This window comes from Carassius auratus, unplaced genomic scaffold (assembly GCF_003368295.1).
Source record: "Carassius auratus strain Wakin unplaced genomic scaffold, ASM336829v1 scaf_tig00007148, whole genome shotgun sequence".
Taxonomy (NCBI): Eukaryota; Metazoa; Chordata; class Actinopteri; order Cypriniformes; family Cyprinidae; genus Carassius; species Carassius auratus.
This window is the reverse complement of record NW_020523814.1, coordinates 33,509-48,404: the sequence shown is the minus strand read 5'-3', so window position 1 is coordinate 48,404 and position 14,896 is coordinate 33,509. Positions and strand designations below refer to the sequence as shown.

General features: G+C 35.7%; 1 protein-coding gene across 1 annotated transcript in view; it reads left to right on the top strand.

The window, feature by feature from the left end:
• LOC113071338 (cadherin-12-like) overlaps positions 1–14,896 on the top strand; it is a gene marked incomplete at its 3' end in the record, with an annotated part of 78,930 nt that overhangs the window by 44,713 nt on the left and 19,321 nt on the right. Inside the window, exon 2 of the mRNA XM_026244702.1 lies at positions 6,295–6,728. Within this exon, the coding sequence (XP_026100487.1) occupies positions 6,495–6,728 (234 nt within the window). The remainder of the gene's footprint in view (positions 1–6,294; positions 6,729–14,896) is intronic.

Sequence of the window (14,896 nt, the reverse complement as noted above, 5' to 3'; positions counted from 1 at the left end):
GGGTGTAAGTGAAAGGGGAAATGCTGCATAACCTTGATAAAGTCATTCCTCCCATGCACCAGCGTTTCAGGTCTATGAAATTAGCCCAAGACGACAGGTGTCAGCCAGACGAGTCTTGATTCAATTAGTCTGACAATGACTTACAGAATTACGTCATTTATAATAAATGTAGAATGGGGCTTTGAAAGACGTACGGTGGAGGCAGTGAAAGCAATCATTTTAAATTAAGTATTGATTCATAACACGATAATTCAACACTATACTGGTGATTAAACTTAAAACCATAAAAATGCTGTCATCATTTAATCACTTTCTTATCATTTTCAAACTCACTTTGATTTTGGAATTAATCTTTAGAATTATTTTTTATAATTATAATATTATAATTATATGGGATGAATGATGAGAATATGGGGCGGGGCCGAGAGGCGTGGGAACGAGGAGTGAGGCCAGGTGTAGTGATTGGAGATGAGCTGCACCTGCGCCCCACCGCTGGTATCGAGTCCCACGTAGGAGATGGAAGGATATAAAACTGGAGCGACTATAGTGAAGGACGAGAGAGGACCTGGACAATATTTTATGTTTGCTTTTTATTTTGGGTTTGTGTTTTCTGTTTTGTGTTTATTTTTGAATTATTAAAATGTTTTGATTGTCCGCCGGTTCCTGCCTCCTTCTTCCCGATGAGTATGGAGCTAATATTATTACAATATATATATATATATATATATATATATATATATATATATATTTCAGTTACATTTTTAAATTAGGGTTTCGTTTGAAACCTGGTTTTTCTTTTAAAATGTCATGTTAAATTTAATGTTACTATCCGTTTATTTGAAATTATTTAACATTTACTGGCAAATTCTGAGTGAAAACTTTTGAACATTTTTTTTTTTCAGCATAAATTTCCCAATACATTTTCAAAGTCACATGTTTACACATTGAAAACATATATAGCTGAAAACATATATAAGTCCGAAATATTTGTATGCAGGTTTTTTTTGTGTGTGTGTGTCTTTTTTTTCTGTCAAAATGTTTGCTTTGGATGCAAAAACAGAAAATCGAACCTGATCCATTATTTTTTTTTTTATATAATTGACAAGAGTTTCGGAGGCAAAAGTGACTGACACAAGGTGAGGTTGTATTACATTTTTAACGTGCAAAAATTTCGGACAAGAATTTCGGATTCAGTGTGCAATGACCTTTAATGCATTAACCAATGTTAACAAATAAGACTTTATTATAAGGCAATAGAAAAACTCAGAATAATGAATCACTCAATACCCGCTTACATTAATCTTGCGATCTTTGAAGCTCGACTGCAGTTTTTTTTAGAAGCCTAGTTCTGCTGGTATTTAGAGTAAATGTTTCAGATAACTTCTTAAATTTGAAATAAATATTGAGCAAATCTGAAAATATCTCAAAGGACAACATCACCACTTGCATTGGATCAATATTTTTAGTCTGGAGCGCGTCTTCTCAGACTGGCAAATTTAGGCTAGGTAATTTGCCCAGACCCACCAACGCTAATGAAATGCAAATCATCAAATGAACTCCAGCTGATGGGTTGGTTTTCCTTGAACTTTGTTTAATCCAATCCTTTAATTGCTTAACAGGATCAATCATGGAACCTTAATTAGCCTAAATGTCCAGATGTGTTTAAGTCATTCAGGTTATGGAGATTGGAAAAACGTAATGGAGGCTGGCAGTCTGGGGCTGTCTGGGAATTCATCTACTGCAGTCAGTCATCTCCTTGCAATGCAGCGTGAACGCTTCCTCTCCCTGCCAGTCCACTTTCTCTATCCCCCTCTCTTTGCACCGAGATCAGTCAGTGAACCAATGCTATTTTGCACGCTAAAAATTTGACATTACTGCTTCCAAAAGTGGTATGACGCAACTTGCACAGCCGCATTTTGGCCAAATGACTGGGCTGGCACTGCAGAAGCGATTCTGTAATTGAGTGAAATTCAGAGCAGTGCCCTGCAAAGACTCTAGTAGAAGAGAGATGTATGTTTCACAGGCGTCGGATGACTGGGATGAGTTTGACTTTAAGTCACCTCAATCTATGCTGAAGTGACGGAGGTTTCGAAAGTGTTGACATAAGCCAGTCTCCACGCGGTGGAATCAAGGGCGTAGGCTTGCCTTTAACATTGTAGGGACATTTTAAAATCAATCAAACCATACAGAAGCACCACGCGTTCGCCTACAAAGTGAAATTGCCTGCTGCAGTTGATCAAATGTTCTCGTTCTGAAAAGTTTAAAGGAACTATAACTTTGTGGGAAGCAGTCTGACATACTGCATTATTGAACAACACTTCAGGTGACCGTTTATATAAAATTATAATATTTAACTTGTTAGAAATATTATTATTTCTAATCAATTAAATATATCCTTCATCATATACATAGAGTTTGCACATAACTGCATTTCCATCATAACACAAACAGACATTCCTCTGTTTGCTTTCCTCATAACAAATACTCAGCAAACAGTCCATAGTACATTAGATATGAAATATGCTATCTAACACGATTTAGCAAGACACATTTCATTGGCGACAACTCATATGGAACCTGTATGGTAAGAGCCTGAAGTTACTGTTGAGATTTTATAACCATTGCTTAAATTTATGACTCTGAATCATTTTAGCTTTTGATTAGAACAGGCAGGTTAAATTTCACCAGCCGTCTTTCGCTCTATATGAACTAGTGTGAAGTGTCTCTTTGATTTTATTTGGCTTTGAAAAAAGCCTGTTTCGGCTGAGAGCATCCAGGGATAAGAAGTCAACTGCTTTTCCATTGACACCTTCCCTGCAGGAGTATCGAGTCTGGCGGGCTTGGAGAGCTACTCCTCCTTTTGGCCACCACCGACCGTTCTTGGTGCGCCAGCACCTCCAGATCTATTGTGAGCTAACCCAAAAACCTGGCAAGTCGGGGTAACTGTTTACACTTGATGCACTTGAATGCTGCCAAAGCACCACTGGGTGGTAGCAGGTGGGGTTCAGCGCTGGCAAACTGATAAGCACATTGACCTGCACACAAACAGCTAGCGATCAATCCCGAAGCCAATGAACCAGGACAGGAGAGGCGGGAAGCACTGAGGCATATCACAGAATTATTGGGTTGGCATCAGGTTGAATCAGGTGGTGTGAGAGCTGGAAAAAATGTCAAAACTATGATCTGCACTGGATTCTCAGGATTGACGAGGTGGTGATGTACAGTACCTCTGTTACAGAATCACATCAGGAGGTTGAGGAAGTCTTTGGCTACTGAAACACTGAGAAATGTGTTACATAACTACAGTGCAGCTTTAAACTGTTCATGCACCAGACACATATATAATCCTAGCACCTCATTTGCGTGAGAGTGGCTGTCTCTTACCTGTTTGTTCCAGTCCTTTGACATTTCTAAAGACCAAAGGCTCAACAAATATATTTTATAGTTACAATGGGTCCAAAAAACAGAGGCCACAACTAAAAATATTGCACAATAAGATTATTAACTTATGCATTAAGTATCTTGAACAAGGGATAAAACTTTAACAGCATTTATTAATTGTTAATAAAGTTATATATATATAATTCAAACCATTTTAATATTTAATAAATTATATAAATGAAACATAAGTCTATCACATTAAGAATTAAAGAATTAAAACAGTAGTATCCAATTTTCTTTTTTTTATGCTGCTCTTTTCTTTAACTTTCTGTTTATCAGAGAATACTGGAAAAAAATAAAAAAAATAATAATAATATTTTTATATATATATATATATATATATATATATATATATATATATATATATATATATATATATATATATATATATATATATATATATATATATATATATGCATGTATAGGACTCCATTGTAGATTTCCTTCCAACTTTCTGTTCTGGTCTTACTAACACAAGGATTTTTCTTAGTAGTGTTTGTTAGTAGTGACCAATTAGAAGCCATTCTCTTTCATAAACTGCCAGAACTGATCTCATCCTGCTAAAACAGTGGTTAATTGCCTTATGGCAACAATATCTGAAGATATGACAGTCCCCAGTAATTATGGACATGTCTCTGCTCTTGGATGTTCCATGATCCATTGCATCTGAAATATGGTTTAATGTCAGCCAAATCCATACTGAAAGCTTTATTTGTTGTTTCTGTTTTTGAATGAGAGGAACGCTTTGTCCCTTTCTCAGAGAATCGAATTGATTGATTAAATTACCATCTAATCATGGTAATTTAGGATCCTGACACATCTTGTTGAGTGCTTTCCTAGCCAGAGATGATCAGATAACCACTAGCACACTGCGATCCTTGATGGATCCCAGCAATAATTGCAAGCTGCTCCCGGTGACAGCTTCAATGTAAAATTGCTGTTGACTTTATTGCAATTGCTTTTTGCTAACAAAGTGACAGAGGTTATTCTTAACATGATATGATGTGATAATTATTCACAGATAAATGTTCGCTCCACTTTACCATCGAAAAGCATGCAGTGACATGCGGGTGTGAGAATAAAAAAATCAAACTAAAAAAAGATGCAGTCATCAAATTAACAACTACATCTCTAAACATAGTCGAATGCCACTTTTACAGTTTACTTGTACTGTATCATTTTAAAAAGTACCTGTTATAAATAACAAAAATAAAATAAAATAAAATAAATAGTCACATAATAATAAGTTGCAATGTCTTGGGCTCAACTAATGATACTTTTAGGATCAGGTGATCGACAACTAGCTTGTGATAGGATCCCATCATGGTACATATGTCACATTTCAATGCATTGCAGTGCATCATAAAATCCTCAATTGGATTGCAACTGAAACTACATCAAACACATGAGACCTGATAGATCAGATTCAATCTCTTCTACCTTGTAGAAATGTGAATGAACACACTGAGATAATCTGTTAGTTTCTGCTCATTTAGATGACTTGCTTCTTCATTTATCGATCGAAAGGACATGCTATGAATGAAATAAAAATATTGGTAAAAGGATCTAAAATGCAATTTCATGGCAACAAATATTGCTCTGATTATATGATTGCATCAGCACAGCTCTACAACTGTTACTAATAAAAGTAATATGTCTCTAAACCATAAAGAATAGCAAGTGATGGACCGAAGGTTCATACTCCTTCAGCCCCATGCGAAAACACACACTACATTTATCAAGTAAAATTGCATTTCTGTGCTTATATTCTGGTTGTAATCGAGTTAGTGATTTCACTCATTTGATTAATTTAGAGCAGTGGTAAATTTGGTTATGACTGGTAACATTAGCTAAAAAGCTCATTTAGAACTGAGAGTCCCATATTAATAAATATTTCATGTACACTAATAGCAGTCAAGAGTTTGAAATAATTACTTTGTTGTGCTTTTTTTTGAGAAGTATCTTATGCTCACCAAGACTACATTTATTTGACCAAAAATGCAGGAAAAACAATACTATTGTGAAAAATATTAGAATTTAAACTAACTGTTTTGTATTGTAATACCTTTTAAAATATGATTTATTTCTGTGATGTAAAGCTGAATTTTCAGCATCATTAAATCTTCAGTGTCACATGATCCATCAGAAATCATTCTAACATGCTGATCTGGTGCTTAGTTTCGGCTCTTAATAATTATTCTGATTATTAATATTGAAAGGTTTTCTGTTTATTTTTTCGGCTGCTATTTTTTTTTTTTTTTTTTTTTTTTTTTTGGAAGCCCTTTTTCTGGATTCTTTGATAAATAACAGTATTTATTTAAAAATCTTTTGTAATAGTATAAATATTTTTTTATTGTCACTTTTGGTAATTTTAATTCATTGTTATTTTCTAATTTCTAATTTAATATTAATATTAATATCGCAATATTAATTAAATCAATACTGTATGCAGGCACCTTAATTCCAACAGACTTTAAAATCAGGGTAAAAAAAAAGAGAGCTTGCATGCATGCTTATCCTCTATGACAGCTAGTTTGCAATTCCACATGTCTCTAAGACTAGACATGCTGTGAATATACAGGCATTATTATTAGAAAGACAGTATTCCACAGGAGCTGTAGAGCATTTTAGAGGATGTATTAAGGATTTATGTTTCTCCGCTTTCAGTGAACAACCTCTAAGATGCCAAACAGGGGTCAAAACAGGGTAACTGATATCTCTAGAGGACTAGATATTCCACAAAATGTATATTGTAGCCACTGTATGGTTAAAAAAAAATCATTAAAATATCTGTTTCTTGGCTATACAACTGAATTCTCTGTTGTTGTTTTTTTGTTTTGTTTTTTGTTGCAGGTGATGAATCTACTTCCCGGCTGACCGGAGTCATTTTGCCAGCGAGGGGAGTGGTAGAGCACCAGACTCCTGACCTCTCCTCAATCCCCACTGGCTTCACGCTCCAGCTCGTGAGCATCGGAGCCCTGGATTTCTTGTCTCTCACCTCCCCTTTTTCCTCTGGACCTTGACGTGGGAACAGTGCCGTAACAGACCGCCCAATGCTGAGGAGGAACTGCCTGCTGCTGTTCCTGTGCTTCCTCTTTGAGCAGAGCTCCTGCGCTCCCTTCCAAAGCAGGCCAGGGCAAGAGTGGCCCCACAGCCAGACGGGGCCATCGACGGCAGGAAGGAATGGAGGTTCCAGAGGATTTCAGAGGGTCAAAAGGGGCTGGGTGTGGAACCAGTTCTTTGTGCTCGAGGAGTACATGGGCTCAGACCCACAGTATGTTGGAAAGGTAAGAAGCGCACGTTGATCATGATTGCATTTCAGTTGCAACACTGGTTAATAACTGTAACAGCTTTCGGAAGTCATACTCTGCTGAGCCAAAGCGAGTGCCGGTCTGTCGACCTTTCCTTTAATTTGTTTAATCCAGACTCACTGCTTAAATTCACTGGTCTAAATTAATTAACACATTCTATTCCATATTAAACTGAGAGACTCAGTTTCTTAACTTTGCTCAAATTAAACCAAAAGCACATGGACTGCATGACTTACAAGATAGTTAAGTAACTGCTACCCATTTGGAAACCGTTCTTGATAAACATCAAGGAAAGAAAAATCACTGATTTTAGAAGTAATACAAACTCAACTGAGTAAGATCAGGAAGACAGAATCGACAAATTTGGTATCATTCACTTACCATGCATACAAAGATGTATGCGCATCAAATTTGGGTGCAGCATTTTCAAGCACGTCGCAAGTCATTTAGAATCTTAATTTAGAACCAACTCAGACCACAGTTATGCAGGCATGAATAAAATTAGCAAAACTATATATATATATATATATATATATATATATATATATATATATATATATATATATATATATATATATAAACTAAAAACATGTCTGGGTGTTGTGCAAATAATAGTTAATGAAAAGTTAACTATTAGACTATTTCACACTGTGGTTTCATGTGTTTATGGTAAATACCCATACTGGGAGCGTTAAAATCCAGCCATGAGACAAAACAGACAGGGAAACTTTGCCATTTATTCTAATTATGATGCAGCTGACAGGTCAAATAATGTAATTTTTCCATTGTATTGCATGTACACGAATCTGTCATAAGGTGAAAATTGGCTTTTAGCATGATGCACATGTTTTGGTGGAAGACATGTACGCACTGACAGTGATCTTTAATCACAAAGCATTCATATTCAGCGGTGCATTTCCGAATATGCGGTCATAACAACACAACATGAAGCTAGAATCTCATTTTCATGCAGAAAAGTGCCGTATCCTTCCAAAGTACATTGCCTTTAGCAGATCATAACCCGACCTGATCTTTCCACACACTTATCAAGTAAAATGAGACATTTCAGTATGAATATTATTGCATGTTAATAAGATTCATCGCTGATGGGCCTCACCACTGTCAACTGTCACCTACTTTTTCCAAATGCATGTGGAGAGGTAAAGACTAAACAAATCTCCCAGAGTTAAGTTCTTTCATAGTGATTAGTGATGCGCTTCATTTTGAGCCAAAGTCATCTTAAAACAGATGGCTTCATCCCCTGCTGAGCCGAGCATGATTTGAACACCTCGCTTTATCTAACATTTAAAGAGGATTTTCCCTCTAATGAAGTATGAACTTGTGCCCTCCACCCTTTCCCCAGTTTTAATGGAGCAGACCACCTGAACATCCTTTATGTCACTCCAAGGAGAAGGAAACGACACATTAGCATTAGCTTAACTTTTTATTTTGAACTATAATGTCAGGTTTCCTAGCACAGGATTTCCTTCACTTTCTGCAAGAGCTGTTTCATTATCAAGCAAGCAACTGTGTATTTACCAAGAGAAGTCTGAGAAACAAAGAAGTTGACAATGGAATGCTCAAGGCCACAACACATCAGCAAACATGACTCACGGCACAGAATGAATACTTCACCACCTTTGGCGGTGTCTGCTTTGCATACTTTTCAGAGCGGTTTGCGGAAGACGTCTTAATCAGGACAATGAGCCAAAGTAGCAGCAAAGATGATTAGCAGAATGCAAAATAAATAAATAAACACATTAATGCCACAGTGTGCATTCAGTGAGCTCTGAGACCTTGGCAGATCATGGCTGGGGTTTAGAGGTAAGAGGAAATGCAAGAAAGCTTTTCTGTCGGATTGCTTTGTTTTTACCTTGAACAAGGGACTGGCTTTTGTCTATTTTGAATTAATAAATGCAAGACTCTCGTAACATTTGTTTACTGCTGTGTGACAGACAGAGAGTGGAGGGGGGTCTGCTGCGTGCCATGGTGTCAAAGGAATAAACCAAATGAAAAAGGAGCGAAAGAACAATGCTTGCATTTCTTTAGGCTTCTTAGTCAGGCATAAACTGCACTTGGGACTTTGTGTTGTTTATTTGCCATATCCATTAATTTATATCGCCATGCAAACTGCTTTTTGTTTGTGCAACAGTTGGTATTTCTGAAGAGTAAGGCTTCTCATAACTGTTTATTACATTTTCTTCTAGGAATAATAGTATAAAACAAAAAAGCAAATGTGCAAATTTACAAACCATCCCAAATTATCCTACCTCTGGTTGCCTTCAAAAGAATAAAATAAATAAATAAATAAATAAATAAAGTAATATTAATACATAAATAACGCTAAAATATGTTTTTTACAATGATATTAGAAAAGATGACACAACATTAAAAGCTGAAATTCATAAATGTACAGTTTTAACATTAAATCTATGTACACAAGAAGTTGAGAGTTCCATTGAGATACTGTCCAACAAATACACAGTCCAGGTTTGTCTGTCCATTGTGTGAGGAAGATTCCAGCGGTTGACTGGCAACTTTTTTGCTGCTGTGAGAGCCGCTAACAGTAAACATCTTTGTTGGACGGACAAGTTGAGGTCCCAAAAATCATTCATGAAAAAATGGCATGGAGTCAGACATATCTTGGTACCCAACGATTTGAATCATTGATTCAAATAAATCGTTCATAGTGCCTTTATGAAAGGATTATTGAATCACTGACTCAAATGTTTTGTATAAAAATCAGATCATTTCAGTAACCACAGTGGTGCTCTGAGAGGCACACATTTTCTGTTCTGACTTGGTTTGAATCTATTTCCTTCAGTGAAATGTAAAACAGACACTCTGTGTTTAGATGGACCCTACTAATCTGATCGTAATAGGACTACAACCACAATCTGAATAAAAAGTTACATGTAAACACGTCAATCGGATTGAATTGGCCAGATCCGATTCAAATTTTGATAGGATTGTAAGGGGTGGTTTATTCCTTTTGTAATCAAAGAGATATGACATGTAAACACTTGATCGATTGACAATCAAAACTGGAAAGTATTTATAAAGCATTATAAAACTCCCATTTAACTCCGCATCTGTGAAGTGGAGCAGAACAATGTCCCACCAGTCCTCATCAACAGACGGGGACTTTTACTACTTTTTTTTTTTTTTTTTTTTTTTTACAACAGTTAATGTGCTGGTCATCACTTAATTAGGACCCATAGTAGATAAATATCACGTGTGCATTTTAAAACAGTCTGACAACAGTCGGGAAGTCTGTATATTCATGCAGTGTGCGCATGTCAACAGATTAAATCCGATCAGAAACGTGTGACATAAACGAGCATATCAAACTGTTGACATTATTAAGCGTTCATGTAAACACGAATTCGTCAATCAGAATTAATTCATTCCGATGGAAGCAAAAAGTGTCCATGTAAACACATCTACTGTTGTGTCTCAATGTAACTCACTCAATATTAACTTCTTGTTTAACTGTTGTACACAGTCAATATTGCATTTGCTCATGTGCTAATGTTCAGGAAGATGACTCCTTCATTTTCATTTAGATTTTCAATTCATTACTGAAGTGTTGCTAATATAATTTCTGCAACTTTACAGAATAACACTAATACCATTTTTAATCCACTGCTTTTCATATATGCATACTGTATATACCAGTTACAACAATAATACCAGGAAAACATGCCTTGTTTGAATCATTTCAAATTAAAGAAATGGGAATTAAATGATCAAATTGCCAGATTTCATAAGATAAGTTATTGCAGTACCCAGGAAATTAACAAAAATGGCAATACCCAAATATAGTGCAGTGATTAAAATCCATCTCTCTATAAAAATTGTAAGTTCAGTATCGCATCCATTACAACTAATACCAAATAAAGAGGGATATTAAAATGTACTGCATAACAGAAATAACTGGAAGTGTTGAAGTGGTAGACAGAGAGTTTTGGAATGTGGAATGTGGAAATAGATATCTTATTTTATGAGATAACATTTTTGCAAGCATAAAATATTCATTTCAAGCAGAAGAGTTGATGGATTGACACATAATATGCAACAGCAGGCGGATGTACTTTATTTTTTTATTATTTATTTTTATTTTTTTCGGTATGCATTTATGCAAAAGCTGTGAGCATGAGATCATCACAGCCTCCAGACACTGGTGAAACTCTACAGCACATCAGCATTTTATCGTTTATTACGGAGGAATAAATGCCTCATTGAGCCTTTGGGAATACTGCAACAAAGCTTCAATTCTGCAATTAAATAATGCGCTGCCGTCCTTGATGTTGAGCAATGTCTGTTCGCAAGAAAAAACGCAATCGTTCGGCTGACTGTAAATCAAGTTCTCTTCCTCTTCCTCTCCCTGTCCTGATTTAGCCTTTCAATCACCATTAAACCCTCCTCTCGCTGTCACTCGTAACCACCCACAATTCACCTCTTTCTTCAATCATCTGAGCTAATAACATAATAAAGACTATACATAATCTCAAAGACACAGGTCAGTGGGTTTAAGCAACTTTATAATGTAACTTTATTTATGACATCATTAGCCAAAGAGTCATCAGTCAACCTCTCTGTCTAACCTACTGTATCATATCTGATAGGTTCAGATTTAAAAAAGCAAATGAACCAATATACAAAAGTGATTTGACAGGATGTGCACCTCTGTGTCATTTTATGATGTTTCAAGGCAACATGAAATCAAAATCGACCCCATCTACTTTCTGCATGTTCCTGGTCTTATTGGGCATGATTCATTAAAGCGCATAATTCCAAAGAAAAAATTATGTATTTTTTTTTTTTTTTTTATGTTGCATGAAAATTCAACTTGCTCCGCCTCTGAAGTCTGAAGCAATAATTTCCAGCTATAATAAATTCCTCAAACTTTTTAACCCCATCCTTACAAGCACCTGACTTCATTTACACTGTATTTAATGACATATCCAGTTAGTTCCTAATGGGAAAAATATTAAATTTATGTTTAAATATTACCACTGTAACCAAATTAAAATTACATATAGCTAAAAACATTCTTGAATGGACATTATATAATAATATGAGGTACAATTAAATGTGGATTTATTTGTATCTGAACATATTATTATTTTGTCCTTAGCTTTTAAAATAGCTGAAATCAAGAGAAAATTGAGAATTTTCTCTGATGCACAAACATCCATTTAAAACCAATTTCCTCGGTGTCCTGATTATGTCTCTAAGACAATGAATCCAATATTCTCAAACCTGTGACCTGAATTTATAAAACCAACAACTGATTTTCTAATGGTCTGACATTTGAATATAGTGGTTTATTAAACGATCCGCGACCGTGCGTCAAGTCAGTCCATTTTCAGGAATGATTAAAATGCATTGCTTTAGGTCAAATCGGTTGTGGTGACTAATGAAATGTCTCTTTGCAAGGACAAATTATCATAGTTATGACCAAATACATTGTATCGGCTTGTAAATGGAGTAAGATTTATGTCTTGATGACCTGAATAAAAAGTCTTAAGTGAAATGGCAAGGAATTAGAAAGTTCTATAATTGCACCCGAACAGTAATTGAGTAAGAATGGAAGTATTGATTTCCCAATAATACTTAAGCACAAGTACAGAATCCCCCAAATGATACTATAGTTTTTACTCAGAAATACGTCCGTTTACAGATGCAAACAGCAGTTCATATTGACTGTAAAGCAGAGGGAGCTTCTCAGAAAGTTAAGCTGGATCACATTCACCTCATATCTGAGGATTTCAATCCCAGATGAGCTCAAACGAATCATCAGGAAGCCCAAGCGGATCAAGGGTTTATACAGTGTTTACAAAGACGCGAACCGACTGGGCTTTTTCTGTGGGTTTGTCCATCCCGCAGCAAGCTTTGGTGAGAAGACGCAGGAAACTGCACTTACAGGAACACAGAAGAACATCCGTGCCCTTAACAAAGAGCCCAATAAATGAAAAATCACTCAGTCTAAAAGAGATGTATGCTATGTTGTCCGGGAAAATTTGAGATGGGTATTTACAGACCCAATCCAATCATTTTAGCTGGGAGAGCTGCTCCAGGTCTTTTGAAGTCTTCCTATTCTCACAGCTTTTTGTACCTGCACTGACGTCATCTTTCATTTATCTTCAGCCTTTCTCAGCACAATCTGTTCATCAACTGCTATCCAAACAGCCCTTTCAGTTTCTGCACTGCTGTCAGCTTCACTTTTGTGCTTTTTCTTAAAAGAACAGTTCACCAAAAAATTCTAAATTCACCCTGGCATTTCAAACATCTTTAATGTTGAACACACACACACACACACACGATTTGTAAAGAATCTAAGGATCATTTAATGCAACAACATATTACAAGAAAACAAACACCTCAGAATATCCTTCTAAAGATACAAACAGGCTTAAATTGAAGTTGTCAGCATGCTAGTTCGGCGAACATTTTCCTTTAGAAAAACTTTAGAAAATGCTTCTATCAGAAAGGTCTCTCATTTGAATACCATAATGCATTTTCTAGAAAGGCCATCCATTTTACAGCTTGTTTACGTGAGCTCTTTCTGGCTGACAGGTCGACACTTCCTCGCTCCCATTGTGTTATTGACACCCACGTCCACCTCATCTCTCCCCACCACCTATTCTCTGATTAATTCCCCGAAACGACTGCGATCTCTTCTGTCTGAGGCCACCTATCATTAGCTCTCAGATCTTTTCAACATAACTTAATAAGACATGGATCTGTGCATGGAAGCCAAGATAATTTTACCAGAAAAGGATGCCATAAAAAAGAGAGAGAGAAAGAGAATGTTTTAACAGAGATAAACGCAGGTTAATGGATATAGACAAATCACAAACTGAACCTATACGTCTTGAATATGTGTTTATGGTGTTATTGGGCACAATTGATTAGTGCACATTATTTTGAAAAGGGGGAGTGGTTCATGATGATTAATTTTAGTAAAAATAAATAAATGTTTCTTTACATATTTTAAATGATAATTACAGAAATTGACATTTCCAGCCTATTGTTTAAAGTACTGCAACCTTTAAGTAAGTTAACATAAATGTAACATTCTGGATTTGTGTAAGATTTACTGAGAAACAATTTTCACTCAGAAAACTTCAACAGAAATTAAACATGAGTCTTCAAATGGAAACACTGAAATAATAAATAATAATAATTTAAAACATACTCAAATCATATTTGTTTATTTATTTATTTTTTATTATTGTTTTAGTCATTTAAAATGACAAAATCAAAATAACAAAAGATTCAATAACTGGCCTTCAGACAGATAAAAACAAATCTCATCAAAAACTGACTGCTGTTAGTGTTTCAAACTCAGTGTAGTATAAATCACCACTTTTTTTTTTTTTTTTTTTTTTTTTAATCCAACCATTTTCCAAAAGATCAAATCTAGTACTGACCTACTTTTTTTTTTTTTTTCTCATTTACTATTTCACTCAGACGTAACATTACAGAAGTAAAATGGGTTAGGACCGTTATTTCATGTTGACTTTTAAATGAAAGATAATAGGTTTTATATTCACAATGTATACACAATATCATCCAACCCTTCAAATGAATCTAGTCTTTCAAAACCGTTCATATGCTAAATGGTTAAACCAGCCCTTTATATGTATAACACACTCCATCAATACACAGCAGCTGCAGCAAGAGTTCCATAATGCAATCACAGACCGCGCTCTTGAGTAATCAGCGTCAAATGACCAGACAGAATCTCTCCAGTGACCTGTACACTAATCAAGGTTACCATGTACACTGACCCGCCAAGACAGACTGTAATTATCCATTCACTCTCTTCACCAAGCATGTCTAAAGCATTAACAGAGGTTTGAGTACCATTGCCATGGATCACTTAACTGGGCTTATTTATGGTCAAGCGCACCATGCACTGTCTTTCAATGCGTTCCTTCCTTGTAAAGACTGACATAGAGGTTTCAGTGTAATCTATACTGAAATGTACTTTTAGTAAATCTGTCCTTAAATTAGACAAATGGTGTCATGTGCATTTAGGCTGTATTGCTAATAAATGATTTTTCTTTGCCCTAAGTCAAAATGAATACAATTACATGGATTCTGCAGATATTTCTATAACAGCATGCTTACCC